Source organism: Lynx canadensis, chromosome B1, assembly GCF_007474595.2.
Source record: "Lynx canadensis isolate LIC74 chromosome B1, mLynCan4.pri.v2, whole genome shotgun sequence".
NCBI classification, from domain to species: domain Eukaryota; kingdom Metazoa; phylum Chordata; class Mammalia; order Carnivora; family Felidae; genus Lynx; species Lynx canadensis.
This window is the reverse complement of record NC_044306.2, coordinates 30,133,110-30,153,223: the sequence shown is the minus strand read 5'-3', so window position 1 is coordinate 30,153,223 and position 20,114 is coordinate 30,133,110. Positions and strand designations below refer to the sequence as shown.

Here is a 20,114-nt window from a genome sequence, read left to right as displayed (position 1 = left end):
ACAGAATGTTTGAGTGATTGAGGATCTATTTCCTCTGGAGGGTTTGACATCCTATAGAAAGAGTCAGGGAAGAGGAGGCATCGTTCTTTCAGTTTTGCCACTGAGAAGCGAGTTTGATAAGTCACTTGGCCCTTCCACGCCCTAATTTTTCCCTTGGTAAGTCAGAATCAGTAAATCATCGGGCGCTGGGAAATGCCTCTAATAAAAATGAGTCTAAAGCCCTTAGCTCAGTTATTAGCACTAATCAGTTATAGACTGGAATAGCCTTCATTTCCAAATCATAAAAATAAAATAAAATAAAATATTTCCCCCTGATTCTTGTAGCATTCATTTCATTATTTTTCTTTCTGTTTTTCTTTCCTTTCTTCCGGTCCTCGTCTCCCTGCAGAACAAACCCAATATTATTATGCCAACCCCTTAATGAACACTTTGTAAGAGGAAATGTGCTGGTGTTACAGGAACCAAATTCACTTTAAAAAATGTTCCCATTCTTTTCTCCTGGAGAAACCCTGGATTCCTGGAAGCTGTGGTGATTAACTGCAGTAGCTAAGAGCCTAAGAGCTTTAGAAAATAAACTTCAAGGTGCCTGAACAGAGGAGAGACGCTCAGCTTTTCCACTGGCCAGAGTCAACATACATTCACCAGCTGGACGTTCTCGGGGGGTGGGTTGGGGTGGTGAGGCCCGTTTGCTATGTTCACCATGTTGTTTCGCTCAGACCGAAGACTCTGCCGAAGCCGGTCATGAAGCTTTTTCCGTTGTTTCCTGGATATGAAAAAGAGGGAGCATTTATTATTTTTTTTTCTGTTATTTGGTACAGTCAATTTTTTATACTACCAACATGTAACTCAGGTAGGAGATTAGTGGTGGTGACAGGAGAGGGTGTACCACTCCATCTCAGAGTCTGCCTATGGACAGAAGTGGAATCCCACATTCTTAGTGAATAGATTTAAGAATTTGGGTGGGATTCTTACAGAAATTGAACCGGACTGCTGAGAGATAAGAAAAAAAAAAAAAAAGGAGAAGATACATCAAGTTGATATTTGGCTCAAACCCCAACTTTGGTCATCAATCCATCTTTGCCTAAGTCTTACACATGGTCATTTGTCTTAGGTAACAATTTGTGCCGTGCAATTGACGAGGCTGATTCTGATTTCATGTATAATTTTGTCTGTGGGTCTCTTAAGGAAATGCAGTTAATTTTGAATCTGTGCCTCATACACAGTGTGTAAGCATGTATAGTATCGTACATGAGCGCAGACAGGTACATATTTTGCCAGTAGATTTAGCGCAGTTATAACATGATCTCACTCCGGTAACGCTTTTTTTGTGTAACTAGGCAATGAGTATTGAAATATTGAAGTTGAATCTAGTAGGACTCATAAGGTAGATTCTAGTAAGGCTTATCTCTATCACTCAATTCTGTCAACACATTAAATCCTGGGGTACTGGGGCGCCTGGGTGGCTCTCATAGTTCGTGAGTTTGAGCCCCACGTTGGTCTCTGTTCTAATAGCTCAGCGCCTGGAGCTTGCTTCGGATTCTGTATCTCTCTCTCTCTCTGTCCCTCCCCTGCTCGTGCTCTGTCTCTGTCTGTCTCTCTCTCAAAAATAAATAAACATCACAAAATTTTTAAACAAAACCCTGGGGTATTAAGAAAATGCCATTCATGCCCTTAATTTTATGGTATAAAAGCATATTGTCTTTGTTCTTCAATGCAACATTCAGGCCATGATAATATCCCCATGACTAGTTTTGGCAAGAGAGTTTATGTGATGAAGCACCAAAACAAAACAAAACTGTTAACGTTATTTCCTACTTTAAGTGGATATTCTACGTAAGAGAGAAAAGTGAAGGGACTTCATGCCACACGGTAATTGTGTTTGTTCATAGGGACCCAGCTTCAAGGGCCAGACACAGTGAACACACATCTGCTTTAGTGTTTTCTCTAATTCTTTCAAAGCAAGATTTGCTTGATTTTCCTCCCATGAGATTCCTTTTGTACATCTCACGCTTTGAGAGCATTTGAACCAGTAAGCTCATTAGATGGAACAGAAAATCAATCCCAATGATGTTTTTAAAAACCTGCATTCCCAATACCACCAATGTTTCCTTTATCTCCTAAGTCTGAGTGCAAAGCAGAACACGTCCTCAGCAGGGATAGGACAAGTGCGCCTTGGTCACCGACTGCTGTCCTCTCAGGATGTGGTGCACGTCCACACGCACATGCATGTGCCCCACAGGCCCGTCCCTCCACCCCTTTTGATCACGGGCCGTGGTCAATGACCAGAAATCTTCTGAACATTTTCGCACAAACAGGCAGAGCTTTCTAGTTATGTGATTAGAAAAGGTCCTCCAGAGAGATTATTCTGGGGAGAAACATGAGAAGAAACATCCCCCTGCCTCCCCACTCCCCCTTCTCAAGACCAGGCCGTTGAATCTGTTTTGTGCAAAGCCCCGCCGGCTAGGCCGTCTCTGTGTGAAGGGGAGAGAGGCACGGAGGAGGAAGCTTTACTTGGTTTTGCAGTATGCCACCACACACATGATGCCGACCACAAGCAGGGCGATGCAGATGCCGGTGATGGTCAGCACTCTCTTCTGGTAGAGCTCCTCCGCTTCTGGAAAGGGATGAGAGCAGACGTCACCAAGGCCCCCTTACACGTGCCGGGACTTAACAACTGAACAGTTGGCATGCTGCGTTGGCATTGTCCATGTTCACAAGAAAGTAAATACGAGACAATTCATTACTTTTGCAGACATACTTAAGGTACAGCATACTCTGCATTGTACTTTGAGCATAAACAGCAAAGCCAGCTGGGGCCATGTGCGATTAAAAAAAAAATTACACTATTAAGTTACTTTACGTATAAGCTGCAGGTATATATGTATTAAACTGGCAAATCATCAACATTAATTATAAAATATTTAGTCAAACTGTAGTTTTTAATTAAATAAAAAAAAAAAACATATCTTGCAAAGACAACAGGAATCAATGCCAACAAAACGAGTTGGGGTTGGAATCACTGGGGCCATCCTCCCCTCCTCCCTCTTCTCCATCCCCCCCGCCCTCCCAAGCCTCTTTTTATTTCCCATCTATGTTATATTCCGGCGGTCTTTACAAGGAGCCATTTCTAAATTAAAAAAAATAAACTCAAAGACATTTGCAAACATGAGCTTGACTTGTAGTTAGCAACAAAACTGAGGCAGGATCCCTACGATTAAACTGTAAAATGTAAACATAAGCCACACGGTGGGGGTAGCAGTGTACTGTATCAGAGAAAACCCAATATGGTGGGTAAGATAGTCCTGGGCCAAGATGGAGATTTGTCCTTTGAAAGACAATTGTTATTACCCCACCAGTTGTACTTAGACACCTAATGTATCTGTGTAAAGAAACCACTAGCATCCATGATATGCGACTTGGAATAGATCGTAATGCATTGCCGTGGTGACCAGCTTGGCAAATTAGCTAAGGTAGGTTACACTAAGGGAGTCCGATGCTTAGAACTTTGGGTTAAGAGCAGCACTGTACCCCCAATGTGATCAGTATCTTATTCATGGAAGTCTTTCTATTTGCAAATCGGTTTTTGGGAGGGATCATTTGATTATACGTTGGTGGGTCAGGCTTTTAATGAGATTGGCAGATTTCATGGTGAACCTGATCCCTTAGGAACTGAGTTTCCAACTAGTCTAATTATATTTATTGGAAGATATTCACTGAGAAAGAGAACTCAACCAGTGTAGAATAAGCAATGTAAGTGGAACTTGCCAAATTGATTAATAAGCTGGTCAAAAACTGGAGGATGTTGTGCAAATGACGGTCTCTTATCTGGATGTCGACATGGGGCCTTAGGGAACATTTTTGGTTTACATTCTCAGTCTTAGCCACCACACCTTCTTCTCTGCTGAGAGAGGGCAAGTCGCAGAAAGGTCTTCTCGAAATGAAAAAGTGCGTTTTATTTTCTGTGATACAGTAGACCTTACCATTAAACAAAAAAACATTTCCTACAAGCCAAGCCCATGGTAATCAAATTCCAGTTAACAGATCAGGAACATTGTCAAATCAAATTAATAGAGCACTGATTATTAACAGGAGGAGAAGGAGAATAGAAGTCAGTGGGTAAAAGACTAGAATGCTACAGAAATTCTACAAAAACAAACCAAAAGGGTGGGAAGTGGGAAGGAAAAAACAAACCAAGAGGACAGACAGACTGACAGAATGACGGAGAGAGAGAGGAAGTCGGGTACGAGGGAAAACAAGGTTGAAAGTGAAGGAGCCATCTGAAGTCCCTGGCACAGCATGCCCGATACTAAGGGAAGAAAAATAAATAAACAAAAGAAAACCAGAGGGAGGAAATGCTGGGCGGGAAGAGAAGGTGGATGTAAAGTTGGAAGGGTGAACCCATACAGCATAACTCCTACCCTAGGCTGGCGGTCACGTGGAAGCCACAATTAGAAAGCAAAGCAGCTGGTGCATTGCAAGGAAACAATGAACCAGGAGACAGAGTGGTGGCACATACTTTGGCCGCAAAAGTCAGATGATGAGGTGGAAGGTGAATGCTTCTTTGTTAATTGCTGTGTCTGCTGCCTCCCCTCCCCCACAGCCACAGGACAGGGAATTAAATTTTGTGAGGTGTTAATCTGTGAGCTGGTGCCACGGGAGCTTCCTCCTTGACCTGGCATCTGGATCAGTTTTTAGCACTATGTCTAAGAAGGAGAGGTGGGGCCTGGGACAGGAGGCAGGGTTCCTGCCGGTGTGTGATAAGTTGGTTCGGAAACAGGAGCGTAGACGTGTCCTTGACCCTGCTTTACCCTGCCCTCTTTCGCTCACTCTCTTTTTTTCTTCTTTTGAAAGGAGGAGGGCTTGGTGGCGCTGGCATCTTAACGTTCTATTTTTAGAAAAAGCTGGGAGATTACATCTGCAAACCGTGAAAATGGGATGTATACAGGGACCCAAGGGGGAAAAGGCATCCCACTACTCCCAGGGATTCCGTTGAGAAGTTTTTCGGCGGTTGTTCGTTAGGAAAGAATAGACTGACCTCAGTTTGTCAGCAAATGTGGTATGATGATTCACCACTCTGCCCTACGTGATACGGGAAGACACGCATTTTCCAGCGAAATTGGTCATGGAAATGAAAAGGCAGCTCAGTAAAGGCCAAAGGGTAAAGAAAGCAAAGTGCTAAGATGAACCAACTAAAGACAAGGCCCATGGAATACAGAAGGAGGATTAAGATTCTGTATTCACAACAGCATTTCCCGAATACATTAAATGTTTCCCAGTTCAGTTTCTATTCCATTTTCCAATGATTTACTAGAGCAGGGAACCCCCACATTATGAATGTGTTAAAAGGGAAATACTTGAACAATAATGAAAACAATGGGTTCTTTTGACCCCCCCCCCCTTTTTCCTTATTATTATTTCTTTTTCCTAGCGTGACAGGGTCAATAGGGCAAAAGCAAATTAGAGGCAGCGCTGAAAAAGAGAATCCGTCAGTCCAGTTGGCGGATGTGCCTTAATGAATGGAAACGCTTCCCAGTCCTTACTCTATGGTTTGGCTGAATGCTTTGCAGTGAATCAGATCGAGCATGTTTTTCTGTCTGATCTGGCCAGGCTAAGAGACAGAAGCCTTGTCTTTCTCAATTGCAATTGATCTTTAAGGTCTGATTTCCCTTAAGGATGGAACATTCTGGCTCAGTACACTGGCTGTCCTGAGACTTTGGAGTTTTAGACCGTTTGCCTGTAAGAGGTGTGCAGATACCAGCATACGGTGTCTCTACTGCTCCTTCAGGTCTTACTGAGGGAGAAGTCGTATATCTGAACTATCCATTGCCCTACCTCATTGGGAATAGGAGTATTAAATTCTAGTTAGACCCTGAAGTGATAAAGTGGGAGAAAGATGCCGTTAGGGAAAAGGAGCAGGCGATAATGGATTTGTTTTCTCCCTGTAGGAAAGGCCTGTAAGCCTTTTTAGTAGTGGAACTATTTTTATCCAGAGGGAGGTTACTTGAATAGATCCCTCTCTCTCTACGTAGATAATCTGCCACCCAATGCTGATCATGGGACCTCTTGAGATTCTCACGCTTGGGAGAGATTCTCTGATCTGCAAAGGGCCACTCACATATAAGTGGGGGTTTTCTCATCACAGGAATCGTTTCCTCTTGGGAGTTTTTACAGGAGGAATGGTCGACCAATTGAGTTTCTAAACCTGTAACTGACAGAACTTGCAAAAGTCTTATTCTCCACGAATTATGGAAAGTATATTAGGTATAGATGGCGACGTTATCATCCAAACGAGAGCAGCAGTTATGCTACAGGGTGCCCTCACTGCATGATGTCACTGACACCAGCTGCATGGAGATCAGATATTCTGTTAATCAGGACATGGCTTTGTTGACCCATGGCCACATTCCAGGGCTGCTGGTGCTGTCCAGAAAGCCCGGGTACCTGCGCTGTGGAGCCTCTGGGATGACAGAATGGTTTCCCTCTCCTCCCAGGACTGGCCCTTGCTTCCAATAATTTAGGACAAAGGCTTTCAAAGGGACTATGCCCCAAATTCATATGCTGCTAAGATATATTTTGTGTTTACAGTGTGAACATGTCTATTTGATTACTTGTCTGGATGATCTTAGTGACTCAAGGTTAATTCCATTAGTGCTAGAATTTCCACTGAAAATAGCACAAGGCTTTTTTCTTTCTGTTTTCTATTTCCTTGCTCATAAGATAATGAAGTTGACTACAGCAGCGCTTGAACATTCCCAGAAAATCAGTCTGTGCCTACAATATTGTGTTGCAATGTCAGGGCTTTCTATGTTACTATATTAAATGGGTGATTTTTACACTGTATGTCAAGTTCCCATCAGCCTAAGACGTGGCGTGCTTTTAAGTCGATGCATTTAGAGCTTCTTTTGTTCTCAGGCCTGGTTTGGTTCTTCCCATAGCCTTCCACACCTCTCCAACTTACCCCAGCTCTGAAATAACAGCATGGTCAGATCCAGAGGGTCAAGGTACGTGGGACATGTGTGAATTTGCAGCAGGTGAGGTGATTTTAAACTCTAAGTGAAGTTTGGAAATCGAGAAACTGCTGCACTCAGTGACATTTCGGTAAACTAATCACAGATGGGACGCGGAAAAATCATTGTTATAGCTGTATGATCCCTTCTGAAGGAAAAGGAAATTAGTTAGGAATTGAAAGGTAAGAGCAGAAAAGGAAAAGATTTCAGCTCAGAGGTTCTAAATTCTGCAGGCTAAAAGGAATGATGATTGGTCCATACCCATAAATTCAATCCCAAGATGCTCTGCCAATGCAGAAAGTTGACGAAAAAAAGAAAGAAAGGAAACAAGTTTCAGAAAAGAGCAATACACTGCGCTCCAAAACACATTACACATGACTATCACGGCTCTCTGTGCGTGCACACGGAACAGGACGAATGGTGGGTGGTCAACACAAGCAGTGCTCAGGTACGCCTCCGTGAGTCCGCGTAGGGGACTCGTCTTGTTAAAGAGGTGTGCAAATACCAGCACACCGTGTCTTTATTAACCCTTAAAAGACCTTACTGAGGGAGAAGTTGTCCTCATTTGGGAATAGAAATATTGTATTTATGATAATAAAGAAAGGCATTCAGTATTATTTCATTCCTCTCTTTAAAAGGCAGAAGTGCAGTTCCAGGGAGGTGATTTTTTTTTTGCCCAAAGGCACATGGTTGGCAGAGCCAGGGGTGGAAGCCAAGAGGACAGCACTCAGGTCTGAAAATTTTGTCACGCTGGATGTACAGTTTTTGTAGTTTGTGGCTAGTTATGCTCTAATATTTGTTGTTTTGGTTATTAAAATATATATATATATCTCCTCTGTTCCTAACCTTCTCCACTCTCCACCACTTACATGTTCCATTCACAGAAAGCAACAAATGCTTCTGCCCAAAAAACCAGAGAGGGAATTGGGGAACAGAGCCTGCATCTAGTTTTTTCGAAGAACTCCTGCATGGCATAGGATAACTCTCGATGCCTTGCTTTTTCAAATTGTAAAAAGAAAAGGGGGTTGTGTGGGAGAAGGATCCAATTCCTGGGGTCCTTGGTTCAATGGATTACTTCCTCAAATAACAGAGAGCCAATCAGATGATCACTCCATGGTGCTGAGCTCCGACGGCCAGATGAGAGCCCAGGGCTCTGGGAGGGAACCCCAAGGTGTGAGCTCACAGTCCACAGTCCTGGCAGATGTGAGTGCAGAGACTCAAGACTAAAGGACTAGCAGAAACTGCACAGGTTCAAGCAAGGAAATGGGGGACATGGGCAAATTAAAAATAGAAACAAAAACCTTCCAGAAAAGATGCTTTCCAGGCTGAAGCAAAAATTGTTAATCAAATTTTATCGGGGGTGGTGGTGGTGGTGGCGGGGGACCCCTTAGGATTGCTTATTTGTGCATGGATGGTGGAGAGGCACATGGGAAGGAAGGGCAGAAGGCACATGGAGATTCAGAGGTCTCCATTTCTTCCCTTCATCACTGACTCGAGAGATACCACGGTGGTCCAAGAAACATGACAAGGCATCGATCTCTTAACTTTGAAAACATGTGGTTGAGGGGTACTCCTCTCACAAAAACATCAGTCTGGGCATGGACAAAGCATCCTCAAATAGAGAGGAGAAAATAAGGAGGGTCGTGTGCTTAAGTCCTCCTGTTTTCAGGTCCTGCCTCTGCCATTTGCCTGTTCAGTGACTTTGGACGTTAATTTTTCATTGACAAAATGCTTATGATACTAACACATGCGCCACAGGGAGACCCTGTGGAATAAAGGAGCCAGGAAATACGACGGCCAACAGCAGAAGGGTTTAAGAGCTTGGAGAGTGGACTTATCTGGAGATCTACCTTGGGCCCCTTATTACACGTAGGTTTCCTTTTATCTAATTCATGGTCAGGAAAACTCTGAAAGCTGCTGGGATATACCCAAGAAGTGAGACTTTAAAAACTTTCTACCTCTTGAGGAAACGGAGCTACCAGATTAAAAAATAAATCAGAGAGGACATTGAGTAACAGTAATAACGAGAGGTAGTGTGGACAATAGATCAGTCTGCCTTGGTTGGCCCGGGGTACTCAGGTGAATAGCCTAAACTTTTCATAAGTTAAAAGCCACAGGATTCAGGATTAATTTGGTTGCACAATGTCCACAGCAAACGTTAACAATTTATTCAAATCCAAACGAACTTCTCTTGTCTCTGTGCAACACTCAATTTGACAAAATATTTCCCCCTCATTTGCTTCCTTTATGTAAACTTTGGAACATCAAGGATAAGAATTCATTTTCCAAGGAAGTGATAATAAATTTCCTTACACATTTCCTTGAAGATGTGACTCAGTTTTTCTCCCTAGAACCCCTTCCATCATATGCCTTTTCCTCCTACCAGTCAGTAATAATTTAAGGGTTAAAGCCGAAATATCTACAGAAACTCTTTTCAGAGAATCATTATTCCATGCCTACATGAACACTGCTAATGATCTATATTAGTTGCGTAGAAAGCTTGGTTAAGTCTTCAATAAAATTAGTAGCATGCCCATGCATACATATTACTGCATTTACAGTTTTATAGGTAAGTCTGTGAGCCTAACTATAATTTCATTTCATGGGAAGTCATTCATATCAGGCAGCTCCAATTTCAAATAATTCAAAGGGAAATTGGTACTTAAAATTGGAATCTCTTCTGGCCATAAGCCCTAACAAGGAAACAAGCAGAGGAAACATGCATCATTCTCGACCTGGAGCAAATACTGCTCTAATTTATTTTTAGTATTGGTGGCTACATTTCTTTCATTGTGAGTCAAGAAAAGCAGAATACACAAACACTTTTCATTTGATGAAGAAGTTATTACTTTCTATCTGTTCTATTTAATCTAATGTTGGCTTAGGCTCATTATGTATCATACGCTTCCTATTGAACTTCTGTCTCGCCACTACATTTTTCAAATTAAATTAATAATTCAAAAACACAAAGGTTGCTGTAAACAATTTAGTTTCCTTTTCTACATGTGATTTCCTGCTGTGCAGTAAGCAATATAAAAAATTAATTTAAATCTAAGAGTCTTCAGAAACTATTAAATATTGACTCACTATTCCTTTGCTTGAGGATTTTATAATTGTTTGAAGAGAACTGATTAACCTGTAGGTTAATTTAAATTTTTCAATTGCATCAGAGAAAAGAACAATTAAACAACTTTCTTTTACCAAAATTATCCATCCATGCATTTATGGCTTCTGATAAAATCTGAAGACATTCAAGATTTTACTCTTTAATACTTTGGGCCTCCTTATGCAAACAATATCAAAGACATATGTATAGTCCTTTCTGCACCTCTGAGATTTCTAAAGGAGCTCTGTCAATGCCAGTGCTAAGTGGGACGTATTTAGTGTCTGACTTTTCATTTTTGACTTACCTTTACAAATGCAGATACTTTTTATTTTCACATATACAAATCCATATTGCCATTGAGCCTTTTGGAATGTAATAGGAGGCTTTCTCCGCACTCCCAAGTTTCCATGTGCACAGAAGCACATTCACCAACACACACACAAGAAAGTCTAACACTCAGTTAGAATTTATGATAATTTATGTCATAGATTGTGTCTTTATTCTACTGTCATCCAGATACACGTTGGATAAATTAGTAATTTCAATGGTTTTTAAAGCATTTAGAATCAACACAAGTAATTTATGCACTAGTAACCTCTGATTCAAAATTACATTTAAGGAGATCTATTGGGATTACTCATGCTGACAATATGCCTAAAGGTTCTAAAATTGTACTCTGTAAAAATATTCTATGATTTGGGCTATTCTATAATAACTTATTATTATATATTAGTTTATATATGATATACTTGCTGTATACTGCCTCTAACTATTGAAGCTGTGTTTTTTTTTTTTTTTTCTGCCCGGGAAGTCTATATATCAATTATGAATTGCCTATATATGCACATTCTCCCCCCCCACCCCTAACAATGATCAATACAATCCTTGAAAGTAGGAACTCTGTCAAGGTAGGTCAAACTTGAAGCTGACTAACCTTGACAATATTTTCCTAGAAAGTATTATAAATATGTTTTATTTCAAGGCAAATGGCTGCCTTCAAGAAAGCCATATAAAATATACATTTATTCTTTTCTTTCATACTTTAAATCCATTTTTATAAATCAATAAATGTCCCCATAGAATGACCAGAAAAACTGCATCAAATCCTAATAATGTAAGTTATGTGTTAATAAGCATTTTAAAAGCTGTACATTCTTTTATAATGTCATTCTTCTATTCAAAATGTGGTTTAGTAAGTCGAAAAAATGTTTCTCTTTGAACCTGGGGAATATCTTTTCCTTCAAAATTTATGTTACGTGTTTCAGACTTTATGAACACAAACAATTAAAGTTTAATCATTACCACTGTGGCAACATTTTTTATCCTTTGTGCAGACTACACTGATACTTGAACATAAAGTTCTTAAAACAGCAAAGTGTATTTTCCTACCTTCTATATGAGAGTCTGCAGAAATGAAAATTGAAAATTTAAGCTATAGAGGTCAGAAAATTAACGCTGGGCAAGACAACTTTGGAAAGCAGTTTCTGAAGGGAAGCTCTTGCTTTTCCAGATCCGAGGGAGCCCTGACGCACAGTCATCACAGACTGCTCATAAATTCACTTCCTATCAATCTTTGTTACATCAGGGTAAATATGAAGGCTGCTTTCTTGAATGTCTTCCAAAAGTGCGATCGAAAGCTTACTCAAGATTTTATTTAAGGAATCACACTCTGATTAAATACATAGTGGCTATTTTGAAAGAATATCTTCTGAAAAAGAAAATGGTCTAAAATAGAAGTTGAAAACATCTTCTTTGCCTACTGCTGTCAGATCTAACTGCATCATTATTTGGGGAAATAGCTTCATTTTAAAAATGCGATTCTCTATATAGTGCCCTAACATTGCCTTCAGTGCACAATGAAACTCGGTATAACACCAAACATTTAAGTGTGATACAAATGTTCAGAATTTTCATTCAATTCTACGATATGTTATCATATTTATACAGTCACATGATTTGCTAAATCTATGTTATTTGAATACAAACTGATTTCTGAAAGGAATGGCTTTAAAATATTCAGTAAAATTCTACTATTCCTCTTCTATTTTTTATTCTCCATCTTATCTACCTTTAAAAAGATTAATAACATAATCTTTGATATGTAACCTGTGTAAATATGCCATAAGCACCACCTCACTAAATAAATGATTGAATATTATGGAAATGGCCTCCCCTCAATGAATATGAAATTAACTTTTCCATGAAATTTATTCTTCCACGACTGTTAACAGGAGGAACAGGATCTTATTCTTTGCATGCATACAAGTAAGGGTAAATCTCTGATTCTTTTAGGGCCCCCAAATGACCGGCTCGTATCACTATTCATTGTGTTACGTGAATTTACACTGATCGGCTATGTCCAGTATTTTTCAGGGTGAGCAACTGACAATCCGAATCAGGGATTGATAAATCCAGCCCACTGCCTGCTTTTGTGAATAAAGTTTTAGTAGCACACGGCCATGCCTATCAGTTTATGCATTGGCTATGGCTGCTTTGTGCAAAGTTCGTGGTTGTGCAGGTGACGGTTATCACCTGCAAACCCTGAAGTATTTACTATCTGATCTTTCACGGGGAAAAAAAAAATTGTCACCCTTTCATCTCAATGAATAACTATATGGAATCCATTTTAAATACAATGCTTTGAAAGCTCCAGAATTAGAAGCGATAGCCCAGTTCACAGCAGAAGGACAAATTAAATGATCTAGTTACCCATGCAAATTATATACATGCGGATTGGGTCTTTTAAGGATGATGTTCAACCCTTCAGGAAGCCATAGAAATCCATCAAAATTTCCCAGTTCTGCATTAAAAATATATATCTGGATGTAAACTATTATATTTCAAAGTAAGTAATGAATATCAAAAAACCCCTATTTGTCCCTAAAATTGTCATTGAAACTAGCATAAAGAAATGCAAATATAAAGAAATGATTGTTTAAACTAATCCTGAATCACCTGTTTCCTAAGCAACATAAAGAGAAGCCAGGATATCTCATTTGCCGTGAAATGTTTGTAATTTTCCTACTCAGTGCTCTTTTTACACCTAAATGCAAACTGTTAATGAAGAGAAACATCTGAACTCTTTTTAGCATGTTTATTTGTTATAAGTAACACATTCTGAGCCGAAATTAACTTACCATCATTTCAAGTGCATACTGATTACAATTTAGCAACATCCTTTGCAGGACGCTGCCATTTTATAAAGAAGATGGACTGTTTAGCAGAATGATTTTATTTTATCAATAACAGTGAGACTTTTAAATGCTTTTATTATAATTGCACTGTGTGATATTGGCTATCATTTTGTATCACATTATTCAGTATCCATTTCAGAAGCATCCGGAGCCTCACACACCTATTAGTATCTCAGAGCCCACTAGTCACGAACAGAGGAAGTAATACAATCGCTTGTGTTAATGTTCTCATGCGACAGGCAGAGGCAGTCAATGTTAGACCTGGTAAAACACATCTATGTCTAGGTGAAATCTGAGGGGAGATGCAACAAGAAAGCGGCAGCGACTGAGCATGCTCCTACTCAGGCAGAGACAGAAAGGGAGTGGACGTACTGTAGAAGCTGGCCATTACGTAGTTTTGGCAGCGATCACCAGTAAACTCATTTGGGCACCTGAGAGAAGAAACAAAAAACAATGGTAGAAAAAACAGAGAAAAAGAGAAGAGGTGAATATATGCTAGAAAGAAGCTCCTTCAGTGTCATTTGACTGAACTTGGCGAGTTCACCCTCAGGAACTGAGTCTTTGTCCTAACCATGGTTTTCAGACTCTGGCATTTCCCTCAAAGGATTAAAAATCTGCACAAAATGGGGTCCTAGGGTTTGTATGACAGAAAGGAAGATGGCAGCATTTGAAGTGACTGCTTTCTTTCAGAGGAACTCGCTGAAAATCGCATCTGATGGTTTCTTTATCTCCGTTTTCCACGGGACATCTTTGGTCAAAAGTGCCGGAAAGAAATGGTTTTTGGTTGGCCTGCCTGCCATGGTCACCAGAATCCCTGGCCATCCGGACTGGTCATTCTAATTCACCCCTATGATCTTTGGGGCCCAAGCTGAGAGACAAACTCACACTGAATGGGTTGATGCCCCGAGTGGCTAAACCATCGTTAGGACAAAAGGAATCAGTTACAACTGAACTGTAAAAGCACCAAGTGGTAGTAATTGTTGCTGTAGTTTGGGGGAGAAAGCAAATTTCAGATTATTTTAACATACTTTCTTGGTTTTGGACTTTCATGGGCACATTCTCAGTACATCTTGCTCCAGTGAATCCAGGTTGGCACCTAGAGGGCAAAAACGTGATAAGCAATAGAACGCTAAAGACACTGAATTTTCAGACTGGCAATTTTCCTCCTATGGAATATGGAGATTCCTACAATGACCTGGTGGCTGAACAACACGAAGAGAAGGAAAAGAACACATTTAGAAAACCATGTTCCATGGAAACTGCGGGGTACATATTTTTGTTGTTGTTTGCTTCAGTCTTCATGAGGCATTTAATGATAAATGAAATTTAGCTCCCAGGGAGGTTGACAAGTTACATAGGGCTGGCAAGGCCTGGGTAGCTAAGTCACTTTCCCTCTGGCATTTCCTTATCTGCCACTGAGCAAGGACTCCTATCTTGTTAAAACACTGGTTTTGATAAGGTCTTGCATGGTTCCATCCATAATCTTTTATTATTTAAAGGATCCTGAGCTTTTCCCTTCATAGACACTCAATTTTGTGCTTTCATAGGTACTTTTATGTTGTAAGTTCAATCATCAAACTACAATAGAAGTCAAGCGCTTACACACTCCAGTGATTACTGACCAGAAAAACTATATGCCCTATTTTTTTTAAAGGTATGACAAATTAGGTCTCCTTTTTAATACTGAAAGACAGAAAGAAGCAGACATTTATTAGCACAAACTTCACTTCATCCAGTGATCCCCAAAGACAAATACATTTTTAAAATTCAAAGGGTGGTTCTACTGTAGTACTTAATAGGTGTCATTTCGCATTTAAGGTGAAACTATTTTTAAACTGCATCAAATTTTCATTTTACTCACACACATTCACCTATCCAAATTCTAGAATCTTGATATAATAAATATCGTTTGTAAGGTCATGCAGTGGGGATGTGCCTAAATATGGAAGTCCTTTCTAGGTGCTGTTTTTGTTACTATTATACCAGTAATGAAAGCATTTCATATTGGATCCATTTTACCCAGTAACATGCTCTAGTCAAGAGGGCCATCAAAAGGTTCTAGGAAGCAAATTAGCTTATAGATGCTCAACACCCACAGTCATGGTTACTATCCATAGTTCATCTATACCATAACCATCATGCAAAGCCCCTAATAAAATGTAGTTGTGACAGCACATACCTCATGATTTACACATGACCGGCCCTTTCTTCTCCATAGTAAATAAGAATAAATATTATCTTTTTGGCATCAAAGCAATGTGAATAAAACCAAGGATATTTTTCTCATTCCCCTTAAAACCAAATTCCATGCCAAAAAAGTGTTATCAAGTGATTTGGTATATCTAATTCTATTTCATGAAGAATGGCCTGCAAGATAAAATACTAAAGTTCTGGATTTTTATTACTATGAGTTCTTGTGTAACTTAAATATAATTATGATCACTGGTATTATCAATAAACTTAACAATGAATATCTTATATTGATACAGCCCTTTTAACTCTTCAAAACACTTTATACACACACACACACACACACAGATATATATATAAAATTTGAACAAATTCTATCTATCTATATAATTGAATTGGTTTCTTTGGTTAGAATATTTTTGCAGCAGTGAATAGAGGAAGATCTACCTAGAGAAATACAGAAATAAGAATGATAGCCTGTGAAGCTGGGTCATTTTTTTCATAAAGATGTCACATGCTTCAATAACAATGTCTTCACAGATATATAAGGAAAATACATGGAAACCTATTTTTCATATAATGTATTTAACATAATGACTTCTGAAATGTACAGGATTTTTGTTTGTGTATTTGTTTCCGAACAAGGACTAAAATTCACATGGACATAGCCTACGATTAAGCAGGTACTCCAGAATTAAGGGCATATTCTACAATGACCATTTTCTCTTACCTGTTGGCATTATTGATAACAATTATAATTCTCTTATTGATCACACAGTAATCCACTTGTTTCATACAATGAACATGGTATAAGACATGTGAACACTGTATGCGTGTGTGTGTGTGTGTGTGTGTGTGTATTGGGGGGTAGAGGTGCAGAAGGGGGAGAACCATTTGAGGTAAGCAGTGCATTGATTTAAGTAAGGATCATAAAATGAACATATAGTTGAAGAATCATGAGTCGCTTAAGAAAAGGAATGCATTTATAGAAAATTGTCACTTATGCATCTTGGATGCCAGTTTGGGGATGAGAAGGCACAGGACAAGGAGGCGATGCAGATCAAAAATCTTATCCAATCAATTTTCTAATTAGTACGAACTTCTAAGGTGATGTTTCCTAGGGAATTGGCCTATGGCATGGTGGTTTATCTCTATCATAAAATGACATGGACACTTGGTACACTAACACTAGATATGCTTAAAATATGCCAATCTTTTTTGGAACTATCAGCTGTATCTGCACCAGGACTATTCTTGTGGTAATGTTTATCCTCAGATACATTTTCTTAGGGTGAAACATTATTATTCAAAGTGTGGCTCATGGACGAATGGCACCAGCATCTCCTGGGATCTCGTTAGTAGAAATGCAGAATTCCAGGCCCCCAGTTTATAACTGCTAACTAAGAATCTGCGTTTTTAACAAGATCCCCAAGAGATCTGCATGTACACTAACGTTCAAGATGTCAGAGACCCTGACCTTGGAAAACGGAGACTAAGCCCGTCTATCCTGGCACCACAGTATCTTGCTGCCTCGATGCGGGCAGCCCATTTGACTTCATGGGGCCACAGGGATAAGATGAAGGGATTTGACTAAGCGGTTCTCAACGGTTCCTTTCACCACAAAGGTTCTGGAAATCAGTGCTCATCCTAACACATGGAACCGCTGTGTGGAAACTGACAGCATTTCTTCTGAATGTGTTACCAGTCATGGAGGAGGACTCAAAGACTTTTAAAAAACATTTTTGATACAATGGATTTTTAAGACAATCATGGAGGTAAAACAAACTGCAAATACCTATTCCTAAGCAATTTAAGTGTTCAGCAACAACTGTTATTATGGAACTTTTGGGGACCTCTAGAGTTGTTGCCAAATCAAATTGAAAGAAGCAGAAACAGACTTTGCCTGTGCAACACTGCAGACCGCACTGACTGTGGAGAGAAGGCATATGCAAATGGAAGCTCATCTGATCGATAAACTCTGATTAAATTCTATGGAATTACTTCTAAAAGAATAGGGAGACTGTCTGGCTTCTGACATGTTTCTAAATTAGCACTGTACATTAAGCATCCAATCTATCACTTTCTTTGGAGATAAGAGTATGGTAAATTTAATCTCATTTTGAACAATATGCTTTGGCACGAGTCTGGGCAAATTCCAAGAATTTTGTCTCTTAGGACAATCTGTTTGAATAATAATCAAGCCTCTATTGTAGCTTCTATATATATTGTTTTAGTATGTGCTCTTAACATGAGCAATGATCTTTGTTTTACATTTGTTCTTAATGCGATGAAAATTCGCAGATCGTTTTGTCCAAACTTAGGTATCCCCTCTCCCAACTGACCCTTCCCTGACCTCCACCTCTCCATCTCCCACTTCCCTGCCCTGGCTGAGGAGTCTGTCTTTGCCTCTCACACTGCACCCTGTCCTGATCTCTTTCACAGCCCTCACCTGTCTGGGTTGGAATTCTCTGTGGTGAGGATAGTGACCATATTTTGATCGTTCTGAATCTCTAATTAAAAAAAATTTTTTTAAAAACATTTACTCATTTTTGAGAGACAGAGAGACAGAGCATGAGCAGGGGACGGGCAGAGAGAGAGGGAGACACAGAATCCAAAGCAGGCTCCAGGCTCTGAGCTGTCAGCACAGAGTCCGAAGTGGGGCTTGAACTCATGGACTGCAAGATCATGACCTGAGCTGAAGTCGGACGCTCAACCGACTGAGCCACCCAGGCGCCCCACTGTATCTCTAATTTTAACACAGTGTCTGCCTTGTAAAAAGCTCTCATAAAATGTTTGTTAAACTGAGCCCAAGATAGTATTGGACGGCAGCGTCCAATAATGAACTGTATCAAAGAGACTTTCATATAGTCAATTGATTTGTCAGGTATAGGTCAATATTGAACTTCTGGCTTTTATTTGTATAGTTTATGACAGACTCTCCTCTGTAAACTCCTACATCATTTCTTCTTGATAGCAGCTCCCAGTGCTGCCCTCACGGGCTCGCTTCCCTAAATAGAAACCTTTAACATTGTGTTTGGAATTGGAAAGGGCTCTGTAACTCTTTAATAATGAGTTATTATGTCAAATTTAAATACTGTTGCCGAAATACCAGTTTACTTGGATTGAATAAAGTAGTACAATCTAGTGACCAAGACTTGCACATAGCATTGGTAATAACCTTAGTTCCTTTCTAGTAATAACCTTAGTACTTGGTGACTATCCTGATATGTTTACTATGTAATCAATAATACATTAATGTATTTTGAGAATCAATTTAGTGCTTGGTGTAGTTTTTATATTCTACTTGGATATTTCCCTTTTTTTTTTTTTTTTTTTTTTTTTTTTTGGTGGAGGCACTAGGCGTATTCAAAGATATTACATACCCCCAAGAAACTTCTGGTTATTTAGCATTTGCTAATTTAATAAACCATTATAAATGGTTTTATGGTTTTATCAATTGATGGTCAAATTTTAAACCATCCTTAGACACCATTTATTTCTTGGTTTCATTAATTTTCATCAGGTCCTCCTTAATCCGGCAGCAAAAGGGAAACAAGGTCTACACCTGATATTTCCTCATTCCTAGTCATCACAATGATATATTTGGACAATTTTAAAATACCTTGCCTCAAAAAGAGGAGTCCCTACTGTCTTTTTGCTCTACCTCAATACTAGTTGTGGTATTTCCTTCATATTGTATAACCTCTGGAATAATTTCTTTGGTGTTTAATGTTTACAAATATCAAGTAGTGGAAATGCCCACAAATAACGTCTTAAGGAATATCAGTGAGTTTAAGTGTTAGATATTAAGGCCTTTTGCTCTCATTCCATGTAAGCTAGAGTTAGTGGTGTATACACTAGCTCAAACAGTGCTTGTCTGTTTTTCTAGAGTGTCACGTTGCAAGTGCTGACTTTTCCAACCCTTCCCCTGCTCGGCATTCTGGCTAGAACTCGCCCACTCACTGCTGGAGTATCTGTGTTGTGGATTATTCTTTCCCAAATGTGTTGTTACTGTTGGTGTGTATTTTCCCAAGATGAACCTCATTCTGTTATCTACCTTTGAGAGAGATTTCTTGAGATTTGTATATGCTTTTCTCATTTGTGTTTCACCCTTTTTACAGCATCATCTGCAAAAGATGTGTATTTTCTCAAGGGAATGCCTTCTTCAACGTCATTAAAGAAAACATTAAATATAAAAGGTTCCCACAACATTTCCTTCAGATCCAACCCTATATACCTCCCCAATACTGTGCAGCTAGTCTGAATCACCCCTTTTCCTTTTTTTGTTTATTTATTATTATGATCTGTGGACTTGTTCTCAATCCAGGAGATAATTGGATACATATAGTGGCCACATTGGATTCATGGGTAAATACTGAGGAAACCAAAAATCGAAGTTGTCCTGGGTCTCCAGTGATGTTTTTCAATGTCTAAGACACACAATCCCAATAATGAGGGTGGCAGTGTTTATGAATTAACCTGTCCCTGTTTGAACCTTCGTGCCCTTCCCAAAGCTCTGTTTGCACAGCTTGTTCTGAAATGCTCATCTGTAGACTTAAATTCTCACCACTGTTTACTCTACATGATGTATCTTTGTAAGTTTGGGGTCAAACAATT

The 20,114-nt window shown here is 39.5% G+C and overlaps 1 protein-coding gene across 11 annotated transcripts in view; it reads right to left on the bottom strand.

The window, feature by feature from the left end:
• NRG1 (neuregulin 1) overlaps nucleotides 1–20,114 on the bottom strand; it is a 1,119,525-nt gene that overhangs the window by 6,371 nt on the left and 1,093,040 nt on the right. For 5 of the 11 annotated variants that reach the window (XM_030312313.1, XM_030312320.1, XM_030312323.1 and 2 more), the window contains 4 exons: nucleotides 13,680–13,738; nucleotides 7,269–7,292; nucleotides 2,512–2,614; nucleotides 637–763 (listed from right to left, as the gene is read on the bottom strand). In XM_030312313.1, coding sequence (XP_030168173.1) covers nucleotides 637–763; nucleotides 2,512–2,614; nucleotides 7,269–7,292; nucleotides 13,680–13,738 — 313 coding nt within the window. Of the gene's footprint in view, nucleotides 1–636; nucleotides 764–2,511; nucleotides 2,615–7,268; nucleotides 7,293–13,078; nucleotides 13,739–14,335; nucleotides 14,404–20,114 lie in introns of those variants that run through there. The other 6 variants (XM_030312325.1, XM_030312328.1, XM_030312322.1 and 3 more) reach the window with 6 other exon arrangements.